At 40.9% G+C, this 27,744-nt stretch overlaps 2 protein-coding genes across 2 annotated transcripts; both read right to left on the reverse strand.

Moving 5' to 3' along the window:
• Positions 1–50: 50 nt before the first annotated feature.
• LOC146701602 (uncharacterized) lies at positions 51–13,105 on the reverse strand. The gene is made up of 4 exons (XM_085467909.1): positions 13,012–13,105; positions 10,153–10,255; positions 1,507–2,103; positions 51–1,181 (listed from the first exon to the last, which is right to left on the reverse strand). The coding sequence occupies exons 2-4, from the start codon at positions 10,168–10,170 to the stop codon at positions 489–491; spliced, it is 1,308 nt and encodes a 435-aa protein (XP_085324035.1). The 5' UTR covers positions 10,171–10,255; positions 13,012–13,105; the 3' UTR covers positions 51–488.
• Positions 13,106–17,182: 4,077 nt separating this feature from the next.
• On the reverse strand, positions 17,183–21,150 carry LOC146701603 (uncharacterized). The gene is made up of 3 exons (XM_085469259.1): positions 21,072–21,150; positions 18,637–19,289; positions 17,183–18,311 (listed from the first exon to the last, which is right to left on the reverse strand). The coding sequence occupies exons 1-3, from the start codon at positions 21,148–21,150 to the stop codon at positions 17,739–17,741; spliced, it is 1,305 nt and encodes a 434-aa protein (XP_085325385.1). The 3' UTR covers positions 17,183–17,738.
• Between the last annotated feature and the right edge of the window lie 6,594 nt (positions 21,151–27,744).

Genomic DNA, 27,744 nt, shown 5'->3' on the forward strand with positions numbered 1-27,744 from the left:
CAAGAAACTGCTGCTGTGCTACATCCATAAATAATGAATAAATTAGGAGCTGAAGCTAAAAGGACAGTTTATTTGTACCATCTTCATGTCAACACATTCAAGAACATCACAGATGAAAGAAACATTAAAAACTTCCACACTACATAAAGCAAGAAAAATAGTTTCTTCCTTTCTGTATAAAAAACAGAAACATCAAACACCTCCAAGACTCTCTTTGAAAGAACTAAAAACCTTTATTCTCATGGTCCAATCATGAGTGAACTCCCCGATGAAGCCTTGTGTGCTAAAACATGTCAGAGTTTAAAGGTTAAACATGAGTTTCCAAAACGTTTTGCTGGAGAACAATGAACTATTTGACTGAGTTTCAATTATTTACAGACGAGCAAAACCAGGACAGAGAAAAAAGGACAAAACTGACTCAGTAAAACGACAGAAAATAAGATCCCATGTAAATCTGTATTATGTAGAAGTTCAGCCCAGCAACCAGTTCAGTTCAACACAAGTTTAAATGATTCTATCTGAACTCTGTGGAGCCTGATCTCAAGCTTTTTGAGTCTGACACTGAAACCAGAGGATCTTTCTGTCTCTTCAGATTCACTGTGATCCAGTGATGGGAGTGATTTCAGCCCTGAGTGATCACGCTGATGTTTGCACAGAGCAGACAATGAGGTGAATGTTTGGGCACATTGGTAACAGTGAAACAGTTTATTAGTAACGTGGGATCGTTTGTGTTCGGAGTATGATCTGAGATTCCTGAAGCTCTTGTCACACTGGTCACAGCTGTAGTTTCCTTCCACGTGTGTACGTTCATGCCTGTTACGATTACATGAATCTGAGAAGCTTTTGTCACAGTGTCTGCACTTGTATGGTTTCTCTCCTGTGTGGACACGTTTGTGTGTTTTAAGCTCACCTGCAGTGGTGAAGGATGACCCACACTGATCACAGAGGTGCTTTTTAACCCCACTGTGAATCAGTTCATGTCGTTTTAAGTGATGTGATGTGGTGAAGCTTCTCCCACATTCTTTGCAGTATTTCAGTTTGTCTCCAGTGTGTCTACGTTGATGTCTTTTGAGGGTGTCTCGTCGACTGAAAGTTTTTCCACAGAGGTCACAACGAAAGTCTTTCCCACCACCACAGTGATGACAGGGTTGAGAACTGGATCCATCTGTGTCGCTCTGCTTCTAAACAAAGACACAAAGACAGTGTAAGTCAGTCCTTCAACATTTTTATCCTGAACGTCGCCTGAAATAAAGAGCATCTCTGCAGACGTCCAATTACATTTGACTGTTTCAGTTAACACACTCAGTTTACTGGGCTGCAATAACTACAATACTACCACCATAATACTACAGTAATACTAAAATCATAACTGACATGAAAATCTGAATAATCACTCAGAGCTGCTTTTCCATGCAGTAGAATTGCTAACATGCTAACACAGTTTAATGAGCAGAGTTGTTCCAAACAGTCAGGCTAAAATGACAAGATAACAATATAAATACATACCTCACAGTAACTGCACTTGTTGAGTCTCTTTCTGGTGTGGATCTGTTGGTGTCGTCTCAGGTAATGTGGAGATTTAAAAGTCTTCTCACACAGGTCACATTTATAAGGTCGTCCCTCAGTGTGGGTAAACATGTGTTGTTGTAACTGTGTGTCTGTAGCAAAGTATTTGCCACACTGTTCACAGCAGTACACATCATGTCTGGTGTGAATGCGTATGTGTGTATTTCGGTTCCCTATCTGGCTGAAAGTTTTTCCACAGATGTCACAGCTGTATGCCTTAATTCCAGAGTGGGTAACTAGATGATTCTGTAAGCTGCTACTGTGAGTAAAAGCTCTGCCACACTGATCACAGCTGTACGCTTTAACTCCACTGTGGATGAGTTGGTGTGTTTTTAGGGAACGCTTCAAGGAAAAAGACTTTCCACACAAGTCACAGCTGAACGGTCTCTCTCCAGTGTGGATGACCTGATGCTGTTTTAGATGACCCTTCAAAGTAAAACCCTTCCCACACTCGTCACAGGTGTGTTTTTTCTCTCCCTTTCTTCTGTGAGGTTTGTCGGCCTCCTGAGAGCGCTGACTTCTCGCTCCATGTTGGTCCTGCAGTGACAGAGATACAAACAGAGGCAGTGAGTGAAATGCAGTCGTGGAACAAACTCAACCTTCAAACTCCCTCCATTAACACTAGTTTTAAACCTGAAGGTGGAGTGTGGCACCAAACACCTTAAAGGTCTCTTATCCCCACCTGCTGGTAGTTCTAACACATTACATCCAACCTGCTGTTAAAAATAATTCGTTCCTCTCAGTTCCCATCTAGACCTTCTTATCATGACTTTGATAACCTTCTATTGCCTCCGCCCTCATTACAGGGCCTGATCTCCTGTTTGTATGGGAGAATATGTTCCTTTGGCAACTCTTCAATCTCGGCTATTAAATTGGCATGGGAGCAGGATCTGGGGTGTGTGATTCAGGATGACTCTTGGGATAAAATTCTTTACCGGGTCCATGGCTCCTCATTCTGTGCCAAACATGGGCTGATTCAATGTAAGATTCTGCACCGTGTACATTGGACTAAGGCCAGACTAGCTCAAATATACCCCAATCTTAGCCCTGACTGCGACCGTTGTCATCAAACACCTGCCTCTTTAATGCATATGTTTTGGTCATGTTCATCCCTCAAACAATACTGGATTAATATTTTCTTGATTTTATCTAAGATCATCCAGCTAACCCTCCAACCTGTGCCCTTAACTGCTTTGTTTGGGGTTCTTCCTGATTCAGTTGCCTTGCCGACGCCTCAAGCGGATCTGGTCGCATTTCTCACCTTATTGGCAAGACGCAGAATATTGCTATGTTGGAAGTCCCCTTCTGCCCCATCCTGGGAAATCTGGATCAGAGACGTTCTGCATTTTAGCAAACTCGAAAAGATTAAATTCACCCTGCGCGGGTCTACGGCCAAATTTTTTAAGACCTGGCAACCCTTTTTTGATCATGTTCAGACTTTGCGGTCTCGCAATGCTCCCAATTAGCCAGCTCAGACTCTATCATATTTTATTTTTTCTTATCTTATGTTCAAGTAAGAGGCCTAAGTTTAAGTATATGGATTCTATTGTGCCTGCGTTCTATGATATTTATTTAACTACTTTATACATATTTCTTTTCTCTAACAGAATTGATTTATCCCTATAACTAAGTTGACCATTTATCATGTGTGGGGTTTTTTTTTTGGTTTTTTTTTTTTTTTGTTTGTGCGTTTTGGTTTTTATGTGTCTGTGTGGAGGTGGGGGTTTTGGATACTCTCCACATCTCCCTTGTACACTCAGGAACTGTTGTCTTGTACCCTAGGGTTTGTTACTAGTATTATTAGATTGGATTTTTTCCTTTTTCTGTTTGTATACCCACTGGTACTGCTATAATTATGAGGTGGGAGTGTATGTCTTATATTGCTTTATGTTCTTTAAAAAGAAAACGGCATATTGTTCAATTTGTCTTTTGTAAAAGTCGATGCAAAAACTTTAATAAAAATATCAGGCTGGAAAAAATAAATAAATAAAAATAAATAAATAAATAAATAAATAAATAAATAAATAAATAATAATAATAATAATAATAATAATAATGATAATTCGTGACTGTTCAAACACTAAAATCATGCCCATCCCTCCTGATTGTGTACACACACACACACACACACACACACACTTGTTGTTTCTAATGCATATTTCTATAGTTTGTATAGATTTATACATAATTATTCAGTGATAATAAATCCTATGTTTGTTTATTTGTTTATTCAAAAAGAACCCCATTAGCTTCCATGTTGCTCGTCTCACGTCAAATACTCACATAAAATATTATACAATAAAGTGGATTCAAGATATCCACATAATTTGGCTCTTACATCCACAGTGAGGTTTCACAATTGTTAAAACATAAGCAATCAATAATAATAATAATAATAATAATAATAATATCAATAACATTGAGACACATTGCACAAATTTCAAAAACAAACCATCTCTTACAATATTTACAACTAAAAGTTCTGTAAATCAGCTTTTAAATGTTCATTGAAGTTTTGAATAGTTGCTAATTCTCTAATTTTATAAGACAATTTATTCCACTTCAAAATTGCTCTAAATATAACAGTTTTACAAAAAGTTACTTTTAACTCGAGCATTTACTAAATTGCAGTTTGTTGAAAACTGTAATATGATTATGTATTTCATCTGGATACTGCAGCTGAGCAGAAATAAATGTGGTGTGTTTAAGAGAATTGCTTTCTTTATAAATACAAGTAAGCCATAGAATATTTTAGCCTGGAAGCCAAGAAAGTTCATTATGCATTTTATCAATATTAGTGTAGTATGAACATCTTTTTCTTTTTTTTTGGCCTGTCCCGTTTGGCTCTTTTGCCATCAGAATTATTGTCTAAAGGCAAAGAAAGATGCCCAACGGATTTACTTTACCAAATTGACCATCCCAGCCTTGCCGTAATGGTCCATTTGATTCACCTTTTATTGTTTATTTTATTTTCACTTACTGAATATGGGACAGACTTGACTGGAGGAAAGAAGGGGAGAAAGAAAGAGGGAAAGAGAAACAGCTGAGAAGAGGGACGGGGGAGAAGGGCAAAAAACAAAAACCAACAGAATGGGCAGAAAAAGAAGAAAAAATGCATATATCAATCACCTGGATCACCTGTTGAGAAAGAAAAAAGAAAACAAGCAGAAGAGAACAAGAGTAATAGAAAAAAACAACATCACAATGATATATGGGAATATGACAGTAAATACTAAATATTAAACATTATTGTGCAGCACATAAGATCAACAGAACACAGTGTGGTTTGAGGTAGGAGCCAAAAAGGGTGTAGTTTGTGGGTGTGATCACCCGTGTGTACACCTGTGAGCATGGACGCGCTTGTTTTTTTTAAAAGGTTCCTTCATGTAATAATCTGCTAGAGGGTGGGGGGGGGGCACAGCCCCGTCCTCCAGGGCATGAAGCAGGTATGGAGGAGATCAAAACTCCAGACATCCAGAGGCCCCCAGAACACAAGAGACCAAGGAAGACCAACAGAGGGGCAGCCGCGCCACTGTCCCAGAAAGAGCTGAGGAGAGTCCCAGATGAGGGCTCGCTCAGCAGCCGCGGAGCAGAAGCCAGGGGGGTTGCAGTGACGTGCCCGTGAGCTCCGCCGGCAGCCAGCCGTGCCTGAGTGACCGAGCACCAGGCCGAGAGGCCGGGGGCACCCCACCTCCGAAGTGGCCCGAGCGAGCCCCAGGCTCCAAGCCCCGATAAGCGGCCGCCAAGGAGTGAGCTGGTGTGTACCTGGACGCCCATCCCCGGACACAAAGAACCACCAACGCACCGACACCTGAGGGAGTCCGCCACTGGCAGGGGAAGTGGTGGTAGGGGGAGATAGGCCTCCAAACCTTGGAGGGCCTGAGATGTCCCCAGAGAGGTGGCGTCTGACACCCAACCTGACATATAGACACAGACATACAGGCACACACAGACACAAACATCCATTCCCACCCTCATGCTCTCATATGCACTTACTCCACACTCAACCAACGTGGAGACAGACATAAAGAGACGCTGTACACACGATCACACTCCCCAAGCGTACTCTACGAACCGGGTCTAGGTACCCTTGCCCCTGGAGGGGGGAACTGCACCCAGACCCAGGTGGTGTTACCCTTTTGCCTGCGGTGGGGAGAGGCAGACCGCCCCGACTCCGCAGCAGCAGGGAGGCCCCATACTCCAGACCCCAGTTGGACGGCCAACTCCTCCTTCTAGCCCCCCCGCTCCAGCAGGCCGCAGAGAATGGGGGTGAGAGAAGACTCCAAAACCTCCCTCCACCCGCTCATTGTAGTGTTGATGCATGTGTGTTCTAAGGTGCATTTAAAACCCAGGAGGGCATGGAGCTACCTGCCAGAGAGCAGCAGGTAAGCGCATAGTCCCTCCTGCTAGCCCTCAATGTCTACGTGTATTTAAAATTGAGAGGTGGGCAACGACGCCAGGGGTGAGGTGTACACCCTGATGGTAATTTGGAATCCGTGTAGCGTGCCCACCCCCAAGATCCTATATGTATGTGTAATGAGAGTGTGAGTAATGTGAATGTCTAAGTTGTGGGATAAAATTGAGGCAGAGGCAGCCAGAAGGGGACAGGGGGGGGGGGGGGGGTAGCCTCCTCTGCACCCTGGTGACACACCCCTACTCCAAGGCCCTGCATGTGTGGGTGGTTGTGGTGGAGCGGGAAGAGGGAGGCAGCTGGAGATGGGGAGGGAAGGAAGGGAGGGGCAAGTGACCCCGCTGACCCCAGTAGGCACCCCCATACGGTAATACCGGTATAATGATGGGAAACAATAAGAAATTCAAATATTACGATAGAATATGGGTAAAACACGCTTGCGCAGTGCTTTTGTTTTCACACACACATGGAGGAAAAAGCATGGCGGTGACGGAGAATGAGAAGGGTGAAAGCGGATCGTTGAATGAAACAGATGAACCAGAATTGGTTTGTAAAAATGCTTCAACTTCAGTGGTGTGGAACTGGTTTAGCTTTCGTCCTTCAGATACACAACAAAGCACTATTTGTGGTAGAGCATGCTAGCAGGCCGTCGTTATTACCGTGTTTTTTGGAAAATACGGCACACTTAAAATCAATCCTTTGATTTTTCTGAAAATCGACGGTGCCCCTTATAATCCTGTGTGTCTTATGTAGGAATTGTTGTTTACCAAACTGTTGTTGGAAGAAGTTGCTGTTGGAGGCTGTTTTGGTACCATTCTTTATTCATGGCTGTGTTTTGGGGCAAAATTGTGAGTGAGCCCACTCCCTTGGATGAGAAGCAACCCCACACATGAATGGTCTCAGGATGCTTTGCTGTTGGCCTGACACAGGACGGATGGTAGCGCTCACCTTTTCTTCTCCAGACAAGACTTTTTCCAGATGCCCCAAACAATCGGAAACAGGCTTCATCCGAGAATATGACTTTGCCCCAGTCCTCAGCAGTCCATTCACCATACTTTCTGTGGAAGATCAATCTGCCCCTGATGTTTTTTTGGGGGGAGAGAAGGGGCTTCTTGCTGCCCCTCTTGACACCAGGCCATCTTCCAAAAGTCTTCGCCTCACTGTGCGTGCAGATGCGCTCACACCTGCCTGCTGCCATTCCTGAGCAAGCTCCGCACTGGTGACACTCTGATCCCGCAGCTGAATCGTGTTTAGGAGACGATCCTGGTGCTTGCAGGACTTTCTTGGATGTGCTGAAGCCTTCTTATCAAGAATTGAACCTCTTTCCTTGAAGTTCTTGATGATCCTATAAATTGTTGATTTAGATGCAATCTTAGTAGCCACAATATTCTTGCCTGTGAAGCCATTTTTATGCAACGCAATGATAGCTGCACGCGTTTCTTTGCAGGTCACCATGGTTTACAATGGAAGAACAATAATTTCAAGCACCACCCTCCTTTTAACATGTCAGGTCTGCCATTCTAACCCAATCAGCCTGACATAGGCTGTATCCCAATTCAGGGTCTGCAGCCTTAAAGGCCGCATTATAAGGCCGATTGCGTCACAGCGACAGTGAGGCTGTCCCAATTCAAAGGCTGCTCGAAATGCAGCCTCAAATGCGTCCTTGATTTCCCTGAATTTTAAGGATGGGTCGGTGTAAACTTCATGCCCCAACATATACCAGACTTCATAGCGCGGCGGTGGATGTGGATAATTTTGCCGAAAAAACTGCGAGTAAACTTTTAAAAGTGAGTACTGAATATTATTTCACTTATTTATGTGCAAATGTTGAATAATGAAGAACATTAAAACATTACTGTTGGCCACATGTTGGCAAAGTTATGTGACATTAGTGATGTTTGTACTAACTTGGTTTTAAAGCCTTTACTTTAAAATATTCACTGTTCAATAGTCGACCTTAATCTTACAGAGAATGTGATGATTTTGTGGATAATTAAAGTCAGTCATATATCCACAAACACAACAAGCTGAAAGTCAGTGATGCTGCTCGGTTTGCAGTCCTGAATATCACGGCACAAGCAGGATTCACTGCACTGTTAATGTTAGCTATGTTATATTGCTGCCTCTGTTCGGTGGTGTCGAGCCAAACGCACTTTAACGTGTGTTTGAACGAGCTGACGGTTCACTCGTTAAGCTGAAAAAAAGATCCTTTAATCACAGGAGTCACACACGTGTCCACTGCACCATCTGGGAACTCTTCTTGTGTAGCACTCGTAATAACACAAACACTAAATCCTGCTTCTCTGGTGCTGTTTTGTAGCAGTGTATACACCTGAGACTGTCACCTGTCTGTCTGTCCTGCACTCTCTCTCTTTCTCTCTGATTGTGGAATAAAAGTATGAACATGTGTTTATAAGTTACACTTGTGTTTGAATCCTGCAGCTTATCACACATTTGATTTCCATGTGTGACAACTGCAAGTGTCCAGAGTGAGGACAGACTGAGGGACCCACTGCTGCACATCATCTGTGAGGCTTTGCACCCCTGATGATCCACCAAGACAAACTCAGCAATGTGTGAGGAAGAGGAGGAGGAAGAGCCAGCAGCAGCTGACAGATGGAGAGAATAGACAGACTGTTCCCTGTTTGTGAAGGACTGCTAGGAAAGTTTAAAATAACTAACTGTCTGTTCTGAATCAGTCTTATTAGGTAATGTTCAAATAATTTTATCATTCCAGTGTTTTCAGTGTGGGAGAAAGTACTCAGGGCCTTCAAGTTACACACTATGAAAGGCAGCAACAAGTTTAATGTTCAGAAACCTAAAGTATGTATCAGCAGCAGAATGGACCTAAAAATAAATGTTTGTTTCAGTTCTATGAAGCTTTGAGTATTTTGGATCAGTAGCACTGCTGTGTTTGTTGCATCATATTGCTGTAATTGTTTATATGCTTTATATGTTCTGAGGTAAGTTGATCTATAGTGTTACATCATATTCTATAAGGATGTTATGTGTTTGTATACTTTCTGCCCAGTTTGACCCATTTAACAGAAGTCAGCCTGTTTAAGGCTCTGATATCTATTCTGTATGACTTAAAGCAGTTATGACATGGTCTGATTTTCTCACCCAATAAAGGAATATTCAATATCAGTCTACTCTTCATTTTATCAGACACAGTTATCACAGCTCGTACATTTGCTTTTTACACATATATGTAAGCATTGAGCCAAATTTAGTAATGCCAACAAATTAAAGGAACAATATTTGTCTCTTATATATGATACATCTATATATACACTGTCAAAGATACTTGTCTTTGAGTGAAGTGATTAATACAATAACTATATTATTGGCCATATTATAGTTACGTTACCAAAGTGAGATGACTTTAGTCTCATGAACAACATTAGCTAATTGTTATTTACCAGCTAAACTTAAAATGACTGTTCAGTACAGAAATGAAGCCCAACAATCATGTCCAAGAACACCACTTTCCCATCATCTAGATGTTTATACCATAAATTATCTGTCATATGATTAGAGCTGAGCTGGTAAAATGACCAGCTTGGTTCAGTGAAGAAAAATGTCTGATTGTAACCTGAGGGGTTTTTTTACATTAAGAAAAAGGCACCAAACATCAAACACATTTGAGCCTAAACAGTAACACATGAAAGTAGAGCAGGGCGATATGACCAAAAATATTTATCACGATATATATTTGAAAATTTGTGATAACAATATAACTGACGATATAATTGAGGCGAGACAAAATACTTTACAAATCCACAACTTTATTAAAAATCCCATCAATGTAATTTCACTTAAACAAGCAGCTGTTTTTATGTGTATTAAAGTTATATAAATTTTTAACAGTGCAAATGCAAATTGCTTGCTGACAGTTTAACCAAAAGGATTTTCCAGAGGAAATTGGCTGACATTTGCTCCAAGGCATTTGTATTTTCACTGTTAAATTTTTATATAACTTTAATGCACATAAAAAACAGCTGCTTGTTTAAGTGAAAATACATTGATGGGGTTTTTTTGCACTAATAAAGTTGTGCAGTTGTAAAGTATTTTGTCTAGTGTCAATTTTATCATCAGCTATATTGTTATCGCAAATTTTCAAATGTATATCGTGATAAATATTTTTGGTCATATCGCCCTGCTCTGTCTGTCACCTTCTGTGTTGAGCTCATTGTTTTCTCTGTAGTGGCTGAGCTGAGTCCAAGTAGCTGAAAATGTTCCTCTGCTGCTCCGTCAGACTCTTCTCCTGCTGATCAGCTGGGACACAAAACAGATCTTTGTTAGGCTCCACACTGCACTGAAGAGTCAAAGTGTCTCATATGTTCAACAAATTTTTGCTTCCCGAGGTGGGCAAACAGACACAAAAGGTTTGAGCACCGATACCAAATTTAGCAGTATGCAGACCAGTAGCAGGAGAGACTGAGGCCTGTTATTAGAATCAAATGCCCAGTGGGCCGACACACCGATTTGCAGCGTTAACACAAAGACAGCTGTGTTTTATCCTGGAATACATTTATTTTACATTTTCTTGAAATGTTTTTCATTGTAGCACTTTTACCTCCAACTAGGGGTGCAACGATACACAAAATTCACAGTTCAGTTCTGTTCGATACTTTGGTGTCACGGTTCGATATTTTTTCGATACAAAAAAGAAAAATGTTCATGCCTTTTTAATTAGTCATTTATTAACATTATAAATATATATTTTAACTCAAAAGTACAGTTTTTAAATTTAATGTTGATGAAACAACAAAAATAAATAAATAAATAAATCTGATTGAGGAATCGCTCATCTTTGGAAAAGAGAGTTTATTACAGAGAAATGGCTCTTTCCAAAATAAAAGCTATACTATACGCTTCTTCTGGGCTATACTCTCAGCAGCATATTAAACATATCAGGTCCCCATAAGGAGAATCATGTGCTAACGGCTGCCTAAATGACTCTGGTAACGTTTGTGGCATGTGTGCTTGTTGTTTTTGTCTGCTTCCACTTGTCTTTGCACTAGGATGATGTCGGCGTAAATGTGTAGTCATATTCATTGTGTTCCCACTAGTGCTGTCAGCGTTAATCTCGTTAAAATGACGTTAACGCCATAACGCTGCAAATCTCCCTTAACGAGTTACCATGGATCGTGTGCGTGGGGCTGGACGGCATCAACATGTTAACGAGCTAACTGCGATAACGCACTAGTTCCCACCAATTGAGCATTGCGTGGCACATCGGACATACTGTTTTACTTTTGTCCATGACGCGCTTACCATCAGGGTCATGCTTCACATGAACATCACGATAGTTTCAAACGCCAGATCTGAATGAAGGTGGGGGAGGTTCAATTTCGGGTAGCGTTGAGGCAGTTGCCATATTGCAACGAGCTTGGCTTCTGTCTTGCTAGCTTGCGCTGCGCTCAGTGGATCTGCACTCGACAGTGCAGCCTAGGCGGGGTAGTCGAACACAGATCTACTGAGCGCTCAACACAGACAGCATCGTTGGAAGAAAAGTTGATAAAACAAATAAAAGATTTTGTATTGTTCGATACATATGCATACCGAACCGAAAGCACTTTATCGAACGTATTTGTTTGTTTTGTTTTTTTAAAAACACACTCCCTTCACCTCTTCTACATTCTTATGTTTCTCCCAGAGCAGATCTGAGGGGCAGCCCCTCAGTCATACACATATACTTTTAATCTCACCCTTAAGGGGTGGTCCCCAGGAGTTTCACAGCATGGTTTAGAACAGTGGTTCTCAAACTGTGGTACACATACCACTAGTAGTACTTAGTCTCTCTCTGGTGGTACACGGAAAATCTCAATTTTTTTTTTAAAGACTAAACAATATGTAATTGTGGAGGTATGCAAAGATGACACAAGCGTTCCTGGGGCTCTTCTGGGAGAGAGGGTGGACCAGAAAACGTCTCCCCGAGCATGAGTCCTCTATAAAGAGCAGCTTATTGCCAGTGGTTGCGGCCACTCCTGCAAGTGAGTAGTAACCCTTTGCAGCCAGCAACAGTGAATTGGTGAAGCCAGCTGTCGGAGGAAGACTTGAGTGAAGAGGAATCCGCCTTCATCTGTCTCTAGCAAGGACAGTGTGCTCTACATGAGCTCAAGAGCAATACCGTCACCCAGACCCGAGAGAGAGGGGTTTCTCGGTCCGAGGGAGTAGCGCCGTAGACGTGGACAAAATTGTTGGTACCCTTCAGTCAATGAAAGAAGAACTGACCAGGGTGTCACCGCAGTTTGTCACACTGCGCACGCGCAAACACAAATGTCAGCGAAAAAGACGGCACAGCACATGTGTGTGATCTGGACACAAGCGATGGGAGCACAACTTGTAGAACTTTGGAAAGCTCATTCGAGCCTTTTCGATGTGGCCTCACAAAATTATCACGACCACAACAACCGTGAAAATAGTTGGATCTACACTGCTGCTCAATCACAGCTGCCTGATCAATGTTTTTCATTAGCAATTTAGCAAAGTTGATGGTGGTGGTGTGTCTGTGTGAGTGAAAGACAGAGAGAGAGAGCGAGCGACAGAATTTCCGTTATAACCTTCATTTTATGGACGCACAGTGTGAGCACTCAGGTCGCATCAGAGCATCGGGCCGTATAGTGTGAGACCCTGCACCGTGACCTATGAACTTCTAACCCCTGCGAGTCAACGTACAGTTTGAGTAGGAGCTGAATCGCGCGACTGAAAAAAATCGCAGTGTCTGCCCAGCATTAGCCCACGTATACTACGCGATGCACGACGCACGATGAAGGCCAAAATCGGGCCGATCGCCAAAACGGTCGCACGACTCAAAAATCGGCTCAAAATGGGCCAAAAATCGCACAGTGTAAGCCCAGCATAAGCCCAGCATTACACACACCCAGCTGTGGTTTCCTGTTTTGCTACACTCTGGAGAGCCTCGCCTTTAACGGTCTTCTCTCACAGAGAGCAACAGAAAGCGTCCTTCAGAAAACTTCGATAAACTCAAGATTGACTGAACAGTTCAAAGTTACCTTGACACTTACCTTTAGATGTGAGAGGTAGTGATGTGTCGAAGCTTCGAAGCGTGTCGAGTAATCTCGGGGGAATTTTTGTGAAGCGCGTATCGAGGCTCGCTTTGATTACGTATGCAGTGACGTTCAAGGCCTCGTGGGCAGTCCGTACCACGTGACTGATTCAGGAACTGGCTCGCCGGTTCGCGCCAGATTCGAAATAAAATGGGCAGCAAAACACAGCTGATTCCCTCATCACGCTGTGTTGTGGAATTGGATTACCTACGTGCTACACAGTTACTTGAGCATTTCTTCTTCGATGGAACCAGCAAGGAAGAGATTTTTTTTCTCTTCTAATAAAGTATGCACACAGTAATAAATATCACAACTGATAAGTACCATAATATAAATAAACAACACTACAGATCGTATAATGTCTTTTAGTTTATTAAAAAGTGGAGCGCCACACAGTTTGTGTCATTATCCAGATGTACATAAGCATGATTACACAGTTACTAGGGGTGGGTTTTGATTATCGATTAAAATCGATTCTAGCTTGGATAACGTGATATTGATTCATTAAAATCCTGAATCGATTTTTAATATAAATTTATTTTGCCCCAAACGCCAGAATCTCAGGTTAAACCTCACTAAATTTCAACAACCACCAAACAGCTAAAACAGTAAATGACAGCAGATACACGTAGGCTATTATGCACAAAGACGTAAACACAAAGCGCGGACCCGCCGACACATCAGAATCAGTGAGATGTGGCCTTTCTCACCCGACGGCACGGACACGGTTAGGGCCGAAATCCGACAGCTCGCTGGTTCTGATCTGTCGGCGGGCCTTGTGTTTTACGCCCTTTTTGCGCTGATTCTGAAGCTGTAGGTTTTACCTCTCCAAACAATATTGACTGAACCAGCAGCAAAAGAAGATCCAAACTACGCTTCACATAAACATAGCCATGAATTCCCTCTGACTTTTGCTATTTTGCTTCCACCACGATAAAATCACACGTCATGCACAGCTCGTGGTCTCTCTCTGTACTCCAAGAACAGTTTCCCGTCTAAAAATCAGTTTTCTGCATTATTCGCTTGCTTGTTATGCACAAGTCTACCGTTGTTTACAGCGCTGTCGGTCGCTGTTTTTTTCCCTTTTACTTACTTCCAAAAAGAAAACCTAATTTCTGCTGTTCAGTAGGCTACTGAACAAATGTAAACTTTTTAAAATTATGCAAAATGCAAAACGCTTAGCCGTGTCTCTAAACCTCTGTAACTTTTCTCTGCTTCACTTCAGCAGCATCAGGTAATGTTCATATGTTGATTAATGGTTTTCTTTCGTTTTTGATCTACTGCAGAATATTTTTATAAAATCGTTTTTCTGTTTTAGCCTCAGCTACTTTGATACAAAGGCATCTGCTGTGATGCTTACACCTTTGATAAAGTCTCGCAAATCTCATCTTTCTTTTTATAGATATAAAAATATGGAAATGTACTGATCCGTGATCTGAATTATAACATTTCTGACTGTCTGAGGAAAAATTTACCCAGATCGGATCGAATCGATTCTAGAAATCAGTGACGATACCCAGCTCTAACAGTTACACAATCATACCAAAACTCTGTCCTGATAGGTTCCACTTTCTCTTTTGTATCAGACATACTGAGACAATATTCGGGATAAATAATCATGAAAACAATTTATTTATTCAGTTTAGCGGTTTACACGTCACATCATTATAATCACAGAGCTTGTTTCACTTGAATCGTCCACTTGATGGCGAAGTAGAGCAAATGAATCATCACAATGCTTCGAACCATGAGTCGACCAGTTGGATGGAAAGCTTCAGTTCATCACGAGGCTTTATATCACCATCACTAGTATTTTGGTCCTAAACCATTCAGAGCTTTATAGACCAGCATCAGAACTTCAAAGTCTATCCTCTGACGGACAGGCAGCCAGAGTGAAGACCTCAGAGCTGGACTGGTGTGGTCCACTTTTTTGGTCTTAGTGAGGACTCGAGCAGCAGAGTTCTGAATGAGCTGCAGTTGTCTGACTGATTTTTTAGGTAGACCTGTAAAGATGCTGTTACAGTAATCAAGCCTACTAAAGATGAATGCATGGACTAGTTTTTCCAGGTCCTGTTGAGACATCATAACAGTACTTACTTTTAAAAGTTTACTCTTTGGCCGCTCCGCTTCCACCGTTTTTTTCGGCAAAATTATCCACATCCACCGCCGCGCTATGCAATCTGGGATATGTTGGGCCACGAAGTCTACACCGACACATCCTTAAAATTCGGGGAAATGAAGGAAACATTTGAGGGCCGCATTTCGAGCAGCCTTTGGGATACAGCCCAGGAGTGACATGTTTAGCCACATGTTCTCCTTAAGTTGCTGGTTGTCTGAGTGGTGTCCAAGAAACGATGTGGGCTTCATAGATAATTGGCAAATCTTCTGGAGGAAACCTGGTCTTGTTAGGAGAGACGGCATCCATCCCACTTTGGATGGAGCAGCTCTCATTTCTAGAAATATGGACACATTTATTAAACCCCCTAAAATATGACTATCCAGAGCTGGGACCAGGAAGCAGAGTTGCAGTCTTACACGCCTCTCTGCAGCTTCTCTCCTCCTGAAACGACAGCTTCAACACATAATCTGTTATTAGACTATTAAATATTTCACTTTAATGTTGTAACTACGCACTCACTTCTGTCTTTAAACAAAATAATATTTTCCAATTACAGAAATTATGAAATCCAAACTAAAGTGTTACTGTTGCTATATGCATTTACTATAAATAATCGATGATGGTGCTGACATGAAGGAAGAGAAAGTTACAGGTTGCATCCTTTGAGTTTGTCTCTGTGCCTTTGGGCGATTTTTATGACAGATGTTTCTGTTCAATTCTTAAATCAACTTTTTCAAACACAAACACTATTTTAAAGCTTTTAAAGAGTAAAATATTAATGATAATTATAATAACAGTAATAAAAACAAAAGCTCTCAGATCCATCAAACCAAGCAGCAGAGAGAACAACAAGTGAAGATAAAACTTTAACCTTGTAGACTTCATTATGTTCCAGCTGCTCTACAGACGCTGTGACCTCGAACTTAAGCAGGTCGTAAAGTATATGCAGCTCAATAACTTCATAATTACACCCTGTGGTATTTAGGCAGCAGAACAACTAAGAATAACAACTACAAATAATGTTTTTAGGTTTCTGTTGTACTGCAAGGTTCTGTACAGGAGAAACAAACCAAGAGCAAATATTACGTCGCATTTAATTTAGAAATCAGTCCAATGACAAGGTGTGTAACATCTAGCAGGGTGACAGAAAAACCCAGGGTAACTTCTAAGGACCTCAACGTCTCTCTCACATTGCGTTTTTTAAACATGTTTCCATTTGTCACTTCAGTCTTTACTCTGAAATACAGGAAGAGAAATCGTGACTGAAACAATTTCTCATGAAACCAGGGGTGTGGTCCAACAGTCAGTTTTGGTGAGGAAGGTTCCTAACTGAGAGAAGTGACCCAGAAGTATCTGTGTAGCAGCCACAATGAATCAAGATCATGAGCTTTATTAACTGATCAAAGTCTCTTCTTTCATCTTCTGTATTATTCAGTTTGCATTGGTAATGCCCATTATTGTAATGCTTTTTTAAGATGAGCAAAACTTTCTTTTACTTTGGGTTAGCTGGGATAAGTGATGGATGGAGGGAATTTTACTTCAGCCACAGAAATCCTAAACAGGAAGGAGGAGCAGAGTTACAGTGGATCACTATCCAGCAGGGAAACAAGATTTATTTCAATTTCTTGGCCATGAGTGAGATTTACTAAGTGGGCAAATTAGGGTGACGATACCGTTCAAGAGTGATCTATTAATAGTGCACCAATTTACATTCAGAGATGCACGCAGCCAGTTCAACCAGTGACGTTTTGGTATAAGGGATAAATCTTCTGACCGAACCTGCTGGGACTGTGTGAGGTCCTGAGGCTAAGAGTAAGGATTTATCCACAGGAGAGCTGCGTTCTTACAAACCATCCCACTGTGTAAACCTGACATCTGTGGAACAGCTGAGCTGTATGATGTGTACAAGGACACAAAACATTATTTACCATCAGATCCCGAGCCCTCCATGTGTTAATCAAGAAACTGCTGCTGTGCTACATCCATAAATAATGAATAAATTAGGAGCTAAAGCTAAAAGGACAGTTTATTTGTACCATCTTCATGTCAACACATTCAAGAACATCACAGATGAAAGAAACATTAAAAACTTCCACACTACATAAAGCAAGAAAAATAGTTTCTTCCTTTCTGTAGAAAAACAGAAACATCAAACACCTCCAAGACTCTCTTTGAAAGAACTGAAAACCTTTATTCTCATGGTCCAATCATGAGTGAACTCCCCGATGAAGCCTTGTGTGCTAAAACATGTCAGAGTTTTAAAGGTTAAACATGAGTTTCCAAAACGTTTTGCTGGAGAACAATGAACTATTTGACTGAGTTTCAATTATTTATAGACGAGCAAAACCAGGACAGAGAAAAAAGGACAAAACTGACTCAGTAAAACGACAGAAAATAAGATCCCATGTAAATCTGTATTATGTAGAAGTTCAGCCCAGCAACCAGTTCAGTTCAACACAAGTTTAAATGATTCTATCTGAACTCTGTGGAGCCTGATCTCAAGCTTTTTGAGTCTGACACTGAAACCAGAGGATCTTTCTGTCTCTTCAGATTCACTGTGATCCAGTTATGGGAGTGATTTCAGCCCTGAGTGATCACGCTGATGTTTGCACAGAGCAGACAATGAGGTGAATGTTTGGGCACATTGGTAACAGTGAAACAGTTTATTAGTAACGTGGGATCGTTTGTGTTCGGAGTATGAACTGAGATTCCTGAAGCTCTTGTCACACTGGTCACAGCTGTAGTTTCCTTCCATGTGTGTACGTTCATGCCTGTTACGATGACCTGAATCTGAGAAGCTTCTGTCACAGTGTCTGCACTTGTATGGTTTCTCTCCTGTGTGGACTCGTTTGTGTCTTTTAAGCTTATTTGTAGTGGTGAAGGATGACCCACACTGATCACAGAGGTGCTTTTTAACCCCACTGTGAATCAGTTCATGCCGTTTTAAGTCACCTGATGTGGGGAAGCTTCTCCCACATTCTTTGCAGTATTTCAGTTTGTCTCCAGTGTGTCTACGTTGATGTCTTTTTAGGGTCTTTTGCTGAATGAAAGTTTTTCCACAGAGGTCACAACGAAAGTCTTTCCCACCACCACGGTGATGACAGGGTTGAGAACTGGATCCATCTGTGTCGCTCTGCTTCTAAACAAAGACACAAAGACAGTGTAAGTCAGTCCTTCAACACTTTTATCCTGAACGTCGCCTGAAATAAAGAGCATCTCTGCAGACGTCCAATTACAGTTGACTGTTTCAGTTAACACACTCAGTTTACTGGGCTGCAATAACTACAATACTACCACCATAATACTACAGTAATACTAAAATCATAACTGACATGAAAATCTGAATAATCACTCAGAGCTGCTTTTCCATGCAGTAGAATTGCTAACATGCTAACACAGTTTAATGAGCAGAGTTGTTCCAAACAGTCAGGCTAAAATGACAAGATAACAATATAAATACATACCTCACAGTAACTGCACTTGTAGAGTCTCTTTCTGGTGTGGATCTGTTGGTGTTCTCTCAGGTAACGTGGAGCTTTAAAAGTCTTCTCACACAGGTCACATTTATAAGGTCTCTCATCCGTGTGGCTAAACATGTGTTGTTGTAACTGTGTGTAAGTTACAAACTGTTTTCCACACTGTTCACAGCTGTACACATCATGTCTGGTGTGAATGCGTAGGTGTGTATTTCGGTGCCCTCTCTGGCTGAAAGTTTTTCCACAGATGTCACAGCTGTATGCCTTAATTCCAGAGTGGGTAACTAGATGGCTCTGTAAGTTGCTACTGCGAGTAAAAGCTCTGCCACACTGATCACAGCTGTACGCTTTAACTCCACTGTGGATGAGTTGGTGTTGTTTTAGAGCAACCTTCCAGGAAAAAGACTTTCCACACAAGTCACAGCTGAACGGTCTCTCTCCAGTGTGGATGACCTGATGCTGTTTTAGATTAGCCTTCTCAGTAAAACCCTTCCCACACTCGTCACAGGTGTGTTTTTTCTCTCCCTTTCTTCTGTGAGGTTTGTCGGCCTCCTGAGAGCGCTGACTTCTCGCTCCATGTTGGTCCTGCAGTGACAGAGATACAAACAGAGGCAGTGAGTGAAATGCAGTCGTGGAACAAACTCAACCTTCAAACTCCCTCCATTAACACTAGTTTTAAACCTGAAGGTGGAGTGTGGCACCAAACACCTTAAAGGTCTCTTATCCCCACCTGCTGGTAGTTCTAACACATTACATCCAACCTGCTGTTAAAAATAATTCATGACTGTTCAAACACTAAAATCATGCCCATCCCGCCTGATTGCACGCACACATGCACACACACTTTTATATTATTTTACAATTTATATTATAGTGTAGTTTCCTATTACATATTTCTTTAATTTTTATAGATTTATACATAATTATTCAGTGATATTAAATCGTATTTTTGTTTATTTAAAAAGAACCCCATTAGCTTCCACAACAGATGTTGCTCATCTTCCGTCAAATACTATCACATAAAATATTATACAATAAAGTGGATTCAAGATATCCACATGATTTGGCTCTTACATCCACAATGAGGTTTCACAATTGTTAAAATATAAGCAATCAATAATAACAATATAATAATAATATCAATAACATTCAGGCACATTACACAAATTTCAAAAACAAATCATCTCTTACAATATTTACAACAACTAAAAGCTCTGTGAATCGGCTTTTAAGTATGGAAGCCCGTTTCCGCCACTAAATAAAAACAAAACAGCTAGTATCCATAAGTTGAAATTTTGAGAAATATAACTCGAAACTTCGAGTTAGCTCTGCCAATCAAAAATATAGGTGAATGAGGTCGCTTTCTTGTTACCCGGAAGCACATGGCAGAGGAACGTGCACTCAAAAACGGATCCCAACAAATTGGCGCTTTCGCGAGTACGTTTGCTGATAGTAACACCATGTGATTCAGCTAATAACACAGGGATTTCATCATTTGTGAAGCCAGGCTGAAAACACTCAGCAATCTGTGCATTCACGACTGGATGTAAGCTTAGTTGTAGCATTTGTAGCTGAGGGCTTCAGCTTCCGGGTAACGAGGAAATGACGTCATTCACATATATTACTGATTGGCAGCGCTAACTCGAAATTTCGAGTTAATAACTCAAAATTTTGAGAAAAGTAACTTGAAATTTTGAGTTATGGATCCTTTTTTTTTTTTTTCCATAGTTAAGTGTTCATTGAAGCTTTGAATAGTTTGAATAATTCTCTAATTTTATAAGGCAATTTATTCCACTTAAAAGTTGCTCTAAATGTAACAGTTTTACAAAAAGTTACTTTTAACTCGAGCATTTACTAAATTGCAGTTTGTTGAAAACTGTGTAATATGATTATGTATTTCATCTGGATACTGCAGCTGAGCAGAAATAAATGTGGTGTGTTTAAGAGAATTGCTTTCTTTATAAATACAAGTAAGCCATAGAATATTTTAGTCTGTACAGGAAGCCAAGAAAGTTGATAATACATTTTATCAATATTATTATAGTATGAACATCTTAACACTAATCTGGACGCTTTATTCTGGACTAACTGAAGTCTGTTAAGATCTGTCTTATTAGCTGCTGACCAAATGATTGAACAATACTCCAGATGAGACATTACTAGTGCATTAATGACATCTTTCATAATTGAAGTGATACAGAAAGAGCATTTCATAGCCATAGCTATGCCTTGTCCCATTTTCTTAAAAACAATTGATGTGCTGAGACCATGAAAGGTGGTGATTTATGGTAACGCCGAGTAGTTTCATCTGGGTGACGTGTTCTAACACTGGCTATGGAAAGACTCAGTTGTGGGCTGTTGACTAATCTGCTTCTAATTAACAGATTTGGATTTAGATACATTTAAAATCATGTTGTTTTTACTTATCCAGTCAAACACATTCAGCAAATTTTGTTGTGACACGTTGGTCAATTCAGAGTTGTCACTGGCTGAATAAAACATGGTGGAATCATTGGCATACCCAAGATTAAGCCAAGACATATTGCAGATCATCAGTGAAAACTGAATAGAGAAGTGGAGCGAGCCAGCTGCCTTGGGGTAAACCGCAGTTCATAACTGAGAAATAACCATTGTTAGATTTGTATTGTTGATTGTCATTTATGCTTAGAAATATTTAACCATATATGCTTAGAGGTGTATAATCATTTGTAGATTGAAAGAATGTCTCATCCTAGGAGGTCTGTAACAGCTCTGTGTAGCATGAAGGGGGAGTGCGTTCACTCCCTCTACAGAGTGTTCCGGCGTAGATCACACCTCCTAGGAGAGGTCATATCTTTTCTTATTGATTTATGGTATAGCAAGCACACGTATATCTGTTTAAGTATAAGAGCCTTTTGTTCAGATGGACCGCTAGACTCCTGGCACCAGCTTTGGGGAGTCTTCACAGGGTCACATCTGGATCTCACACACACACACACACACACACACACACACATACACACACACACACATACACCCACATACACAGGCAAGGTACTCTTTGTGTGTATGTAGACGTCATATGTTAATGAACCGATGCATATTCATGTAACCTCAATAAAAGAACAGTGGTACGGGAGAGCGGGCGAGAGCAACTGGGGTCAAGCGAAGGAACGGCGTTTGTCCGGTCTCTCCCATGCACGAGTACCATGAAGAACTTTGCCTACTTGTGTCTTGCTTTGCAGTGTAATTATATTGTCCTCAACGTTCCAGCGGATAGGTTCAAGCTACAAACCTATCAACCATTACAATAAACCTTCTGCTATCTTCTGTCCAAATAATTTTTTTCCAGCACAAAGCAGCTGGTGAAAATCCATAACATTTTAGTTTATCAATCAAAAGATCAAAATTTATCAAATCAAATGCAAGAAAAATGTCTGATTGTAACCTAAGGGGTTTTTTTTACATTAAGGAAAAGGCACCAAACATCAAACCAATTTAAGCCTAAACAGTAACACATGAAAGTAGAGCAGGGCGATATAACCAAAAATATTTATCACGATATACATTTGAAAATTTGCGATAACAATATAACTGACGATATAATTGAGGCGAGACAAAATACTTTACAACTCCACAACTTTATTAGTGCAAAAAAATCCATCAATATATTTTCACTTAAACAAGCAGCTGTTTTTTATGTGTATTAAAGTTATATAAAAATGTAACAGTGCAAATGCAAATTGCTTGCTGAGAGTTTAACCAAAAGGATTTTCCAGAGGAAATTGGCTGACATTTGCATTTGCACTGTTAAATTTTAATACACATAAAAAAAAAAAAAAAGCTGCTTGTTTACGGGCTCAAAATGTGGTCATAAATATTTTGTACTTGTAAAAAAGATTTGTGCGTGCGTAAAAAAGATTTGTGTGCGGACTTAGAAAAAAAACCCCTGCAAGTTACAAGTGCGGATTTTGACCCTATTTTTCTTCCTTTCATCTGATTGGTCAATCACAAATGTAACAATCCAATCAGAGAACAGATGGGTTTGGCTGTCGGAGGGGCGCTTTTTTTGAACTGCAGGTCTTTGAAGGGAATAAATGCCCTTTTACATGCCAACCCAGCGTTTTCCTTCATCACCACGAAAGAAATCTGATTGACCAATCAGATGAAAGGAAGAAAAATAGGGTCAAAATCCGCATTTGTAACTTGCAGGGGTTTTTTTTCTAAGTCCGCACACAAATCTTTTTTACGCACACACAAATCTTTTTTACGCACACACAAATTCTTTTTACACATACAAATCTTTTTTACAAGTACAAAATATTTATGACCACATTTTGAGCCCATAGTTCTTTAAGTGCAAATACATTGATGGGGTTTTTTTTTGCACTAATAAAGTTGTGGAGTTGTAAAGTATTTTGTCTTGCATCAATTATATCATCAGTTATATTGTTATCGCAAATTTTCAAATGTATATCGTGATAAATATTTTTGGTCATATCGCCCAGCTCTGTCTGTCACCTTCTGTGTTGAGCTCATTGTTTCCTCTGTAGTGGCTGAGCTGAGTCCAAGTAGCTGAAAATGTTCCTCTGCTGCTCCGTCAGACTCTTCTCCTGCTGATCAGCTGGGACACAAAACAGATCTTTGTTAGGCTCCACACTGCACTGAAGAGTCAAAGTGTCTCATATGTTCATCTGACAAAAAAACAAATTTTTGCTTCCCGAGGTGGGCAAACAGACACAAAAGGTTTGAGCACCGATACCAAATTTAGCAGTATGCAGACCAGTAGCAGGAGAGACTGAGGCCTGTTATTGGAATCAAATGCCCAGTGAGCCGACACAACGATTTGCAGCGTTAAGACAAAGACAGCTGAGTTTTATCCTGGAATACATTTATTTTACATTTTCTTGAAATGTTTTTCATTGTAGCACTTTTACCTCACACTAGGAGTGCAACGATACACAAAATTCACAGTTCAGTCGGTTCGATACTTTGGTGTCACGGTTCAATATTTTTTTAGAGACAAAAATTTTCATGCCTTTTTAATTTGTCATTTATTAAAATTATAAATATATATTTTAACTCAAAAGTACAGTTTTTAAATTTAATGTTGATGAAACAACAAAAATAAATAAATAAATAAATCTGATTGAGGAATCACTCATCTTTGGAAAAGAGAGTTTATTACAGAGAAATGGCTCTTTCCAAAATAAAAGCTATACTATACTCTTCTTCTGGCTATATTCTCAGCAGCATATTAAACATATCAGGTCCCTATAAGGAGAATCATGTGCTAACAGCTGTCTAAATCAGTCTGTAAAGTTTGTGGCATGCGTGCTTGTTGTTTTTGTCTGCTTCCACTTGTCTTTGCACTAGGATGATGTCGGCATAAATGTGCAGTCATATTCGTTGTGTTCCCACTAGTGCTGTCAGCGTTAATCTCGTTAAAATGACGTTAACGCCACAAATCTCCCTTAACGAGTTACCATGGATCGCCCCGTGTGTGGGGCTGGACGGCGTCAACACATTAACAAGCTAACTGCGCTAACACACTAGTTCCCACCAATTGAGCATTGCGTGGCACAGCCGACATACTGTTTTACTTTTGTCCATGACGCGCTTACCATCAGGGTCATGCTTCACATGAAAATCAAGACAGTTCCAAACACCAGATCTGAATGAGGGTGGGGGAGCTTCAATTTCGGGTAGCATTGAGGCAGTTGCCATGTTGCAACGAGCTTAGCTTCTGTCTTGCTAGCTTGCGCTACGCTCAGTGGATCTGCACTCGACAGTGCAGCCTAGGCGTAGTAGTCGAACGCAGATGCACTGAGCGCTCAACACTAGGGATGGGTATCGTTTAGGTTTTATCCGATACCGGTGCCAAACCGGTACTTTTGAAACCGTGCCGGTGCTTAAACGGTGCTCAAACCGGTGCTTAAAGAATGGAGAACACAAAATTGGTCCAAAAACCTCATGTTCAGCTGTTTTTTGTAAAAAGATAACAATTTTAGCCTTTTCTACAGCTATGAGGCATATATGGTATCACTCTTGGCTGGAAGCAGTGCTTAAACAATGAAGGAAAAAAAACAAAAAAACAAAAAACAAAAAAAAAAACAAACACACAAACTTTGTCCAAAAACCTCTCATGTTTAACTGTTTTCCACTTTTTCTTTGGTCATTTTAGCCTTTTTGGCCAGGGTGAAGGGAGTATCTGCCATCAAACAAGAAGACAGCCGCATGTAGCTATGATGATGTTTGCTAGTTCACCTTACATGCATTAATGTAATAACGTGGTTAGCCTACTCAACGTGAATTACACACGAACAACATTAAGCTACTCATGCTGAGAAGAACGGCTGCTGCTGCTGCCATCATCTCGAAATATATATATTCTTCCGTGTAAGATGGTGCCGGTGTGCATGGCTCGCCGTCCACGGTTGTCGGATCCACTTTTGCTCTGCGTGTTTCTATTGTTTTCGTCACTTTTATTGAACAACGCTGACTCTCTATTGACCTACGATCGTGAAGCTCTGTTAAATATTCGATTTGCCACAGAGAATTTGGGAAGGACTAACGCTGATGGACAGGACTTTTTTCTACCTCTGCTACTATCTGGAGTACCGCATCACCTGGATTACACCCCTACCACATCTCATAAGAGGAAGCGCTTTAAACGTCGGGGAAAACGTAGCGGGCTACTCGTGAAACTGAAATCATATTTGGCTCTTTCATCTGGCAGTAACAGATTAGTTTCCGAATGCACTCTGACTGAATTCAGACCTTTGCACTGGCGTTTTGTCTCCTGTCGCTTCCTGGAACCTATTGGCACCTGGCTGGTACCTGTTGTCGGCTTGGCTGAAGAGATTCAGCATTCCCGCCTTCTCTTACCTCATCTTCGCTGCGGTGGAGCGAATTCGCGGAATCTTCGGCAACTGAAACAGGTTCCCTGGATGTCTGACGGACCCTACCAGGTTTGCCCTTGTAATGAAGTTGATTTACCGTTGTTTTTTTGTCATTGATATTTGATCTATTTGTAGTCGACCAGGTGACAACAACAACGTCGAGAAAACATCTATTTATAGTTGACCATCATTCGGCGCTGGCCACCATCAAAAAGCCATCGATCTGTAGTTGAGCGTTAAATTGCATTGCAACTGAGCGCGTATAAAGTACCGGAGAAAGTAGATTTATTGTTCTTTTGTTATCAATGACTTTTGGTCTAGTGCACCAGCTTTAAAAAATCGTGTCGACATGCAATTTATGTATAGTTGACCGGGAAATTAAAGCAGCGATCACTTGGACTATTCTGCAGCACCCCTATCACATTGGTACATCCCTCCAGGTAACCATTGTCTTGTACAGTAGAGGAGGACATTAGATTTACTCTCAGCGGAATTGACCGGAGAAGGCATCAGTTCATGTACTGCACTGGCCTGCACCACGATTAGTATAAGGTAAGAATGAATGAATTTTTTTCTATTCGTTATTTCCACGGTTGCATTTGAATAACAGCAAAAAAAAGAAAGAAAAAAAAGGAAAAAAAAACTCGTTAATGTACAGTTTCGGACAAAATGTGGGAGCCTGAAACTGTGTCTACTTTCATCTTACAATCTGGCAACAAATAAATTGCACTGCAAACAAAGTCTATCAACAAAGAAAACATTTTCGTTTCATACTTTGCTGTTATAATCCCTTACAAAGCTAGCTTTAACGCGTCGAGGATTCCTTTGTTCTTGCCATCGCCTCGGCGCTTGACCCAGACTTTCGCTCTGTAGTTGCTTTTTAGCATAGTACTACAAAAAAATTAAATCTGTGATATATAATTGATAAACGTAAAGGTAACTGTATAAATGTGTTCAATGACTTTGTTACTTTTAATGATTGGAGAGCACCCGCTTCAATTCGCACTCAATTCAAACTTTACGTTGCACGCTCACCTAACTTGTGTTTGCACCTTTTGTCCACACGTAAACTGCGTTTTCGTTAACTGAAAACTGAGATTTTTAAAGAAGTGTTAAGGTTCAAATATTGATGAAGGAGAGTACAAACAACCATGGTCCAGAAGATCTTGGTCAAAACAATTGATTTTAATGAATACACGCGTGGGAAGACCAGTGCCTGTTCGCAGACAGGAACGGTTCTCCGACTTAATCAAAGCATACACAGATTTTTATAGCATCAGGGTTTGAATTAATGACGCCCCTTCATACGTCACAGACAGAATATATACATACGTCAAATCAAAAGCACAATGACTTTTAACACGGTTTAAAAGAACGTTGTCTTCTATCTCGTCTGGAACACGAGCCCCACATCCTGCCAGACGCTGTTCCTCTTTCTTGCAGAGACAACAAGAAACTGTTCCTCTTTCCAGAGACAAACATGACCAACTTCTCACCTATAAATGAGTCTAACTAATGTGTGTGCGTATATGTGTATGTCACCTCTTGCCTACTAACGCTCACTAACTGTATGTGTGTCTCGCCCTTAAATGCTCTCTCATCTCACCCGTTGCACTTCTGACCTTTCACCAGAACAGAGGCTCATCCTTATGTGTAACTAGACTTGTAGTCAAGACCGCCTAATCCGAGACCAAGACAAGACCAAGACCAGAGGGTATCGAGACCAAGACAAGACCAAGACCAGGGGGGTATCGAGACCAAGACAAGACCAAGACCAGAGGGTATCGAGACCAAGACAAGACCAAGAACAAGTTGAGACGAGACCAAGACCGAGACCGAGTCAAGACGAGACCAAGACCAAGACCGAGACCGAGACAAAAAAAGTCTTTAAACTGCAGCCAGATGCTATTCTATGCAGGACACCTTAAACTAGTTTTTTTAATTAAGCAGCAAGGCAGAACAAAGTCGGGCCTGTATCAAGACACAGGGACTAAACCCCAATTCAACCAGACCCAGAACTGATCCGGAATTAAAACAGGACTACAACAGTTCAAAATCAGGGCCCTATTTCAGGAAGCCGGTTTAGAAAACTCAGAGTGAAAAACGATACTCAGGGTTGAGTAACCCCGAACTGTCCAACTCGGAATATTCGGTTTCAGAAAGGCTGATAACAATTAGTTCAATCAACGCGGAGTTGCTTTAACCTCGAGTTAAG

The sequence above is a fragment of the Copadichromis virginalis genome, linkage group LG9 (assembly GCF_057382275.1).
Source record: "Copadichromis virginalis isolate Kocher_CV1m ecotype Utaka linkage group LG9, C_Virginalis_male_GT1.1, whole genome shotgun sequence".
Classification (NCBI taxonomy): domain Eukaryota; kingdom Metazoa; phylum Chordata; class Actinopteri; order Cichliformes; family Cichlidae; genus Copadichromis; species Copadichromis virginalis.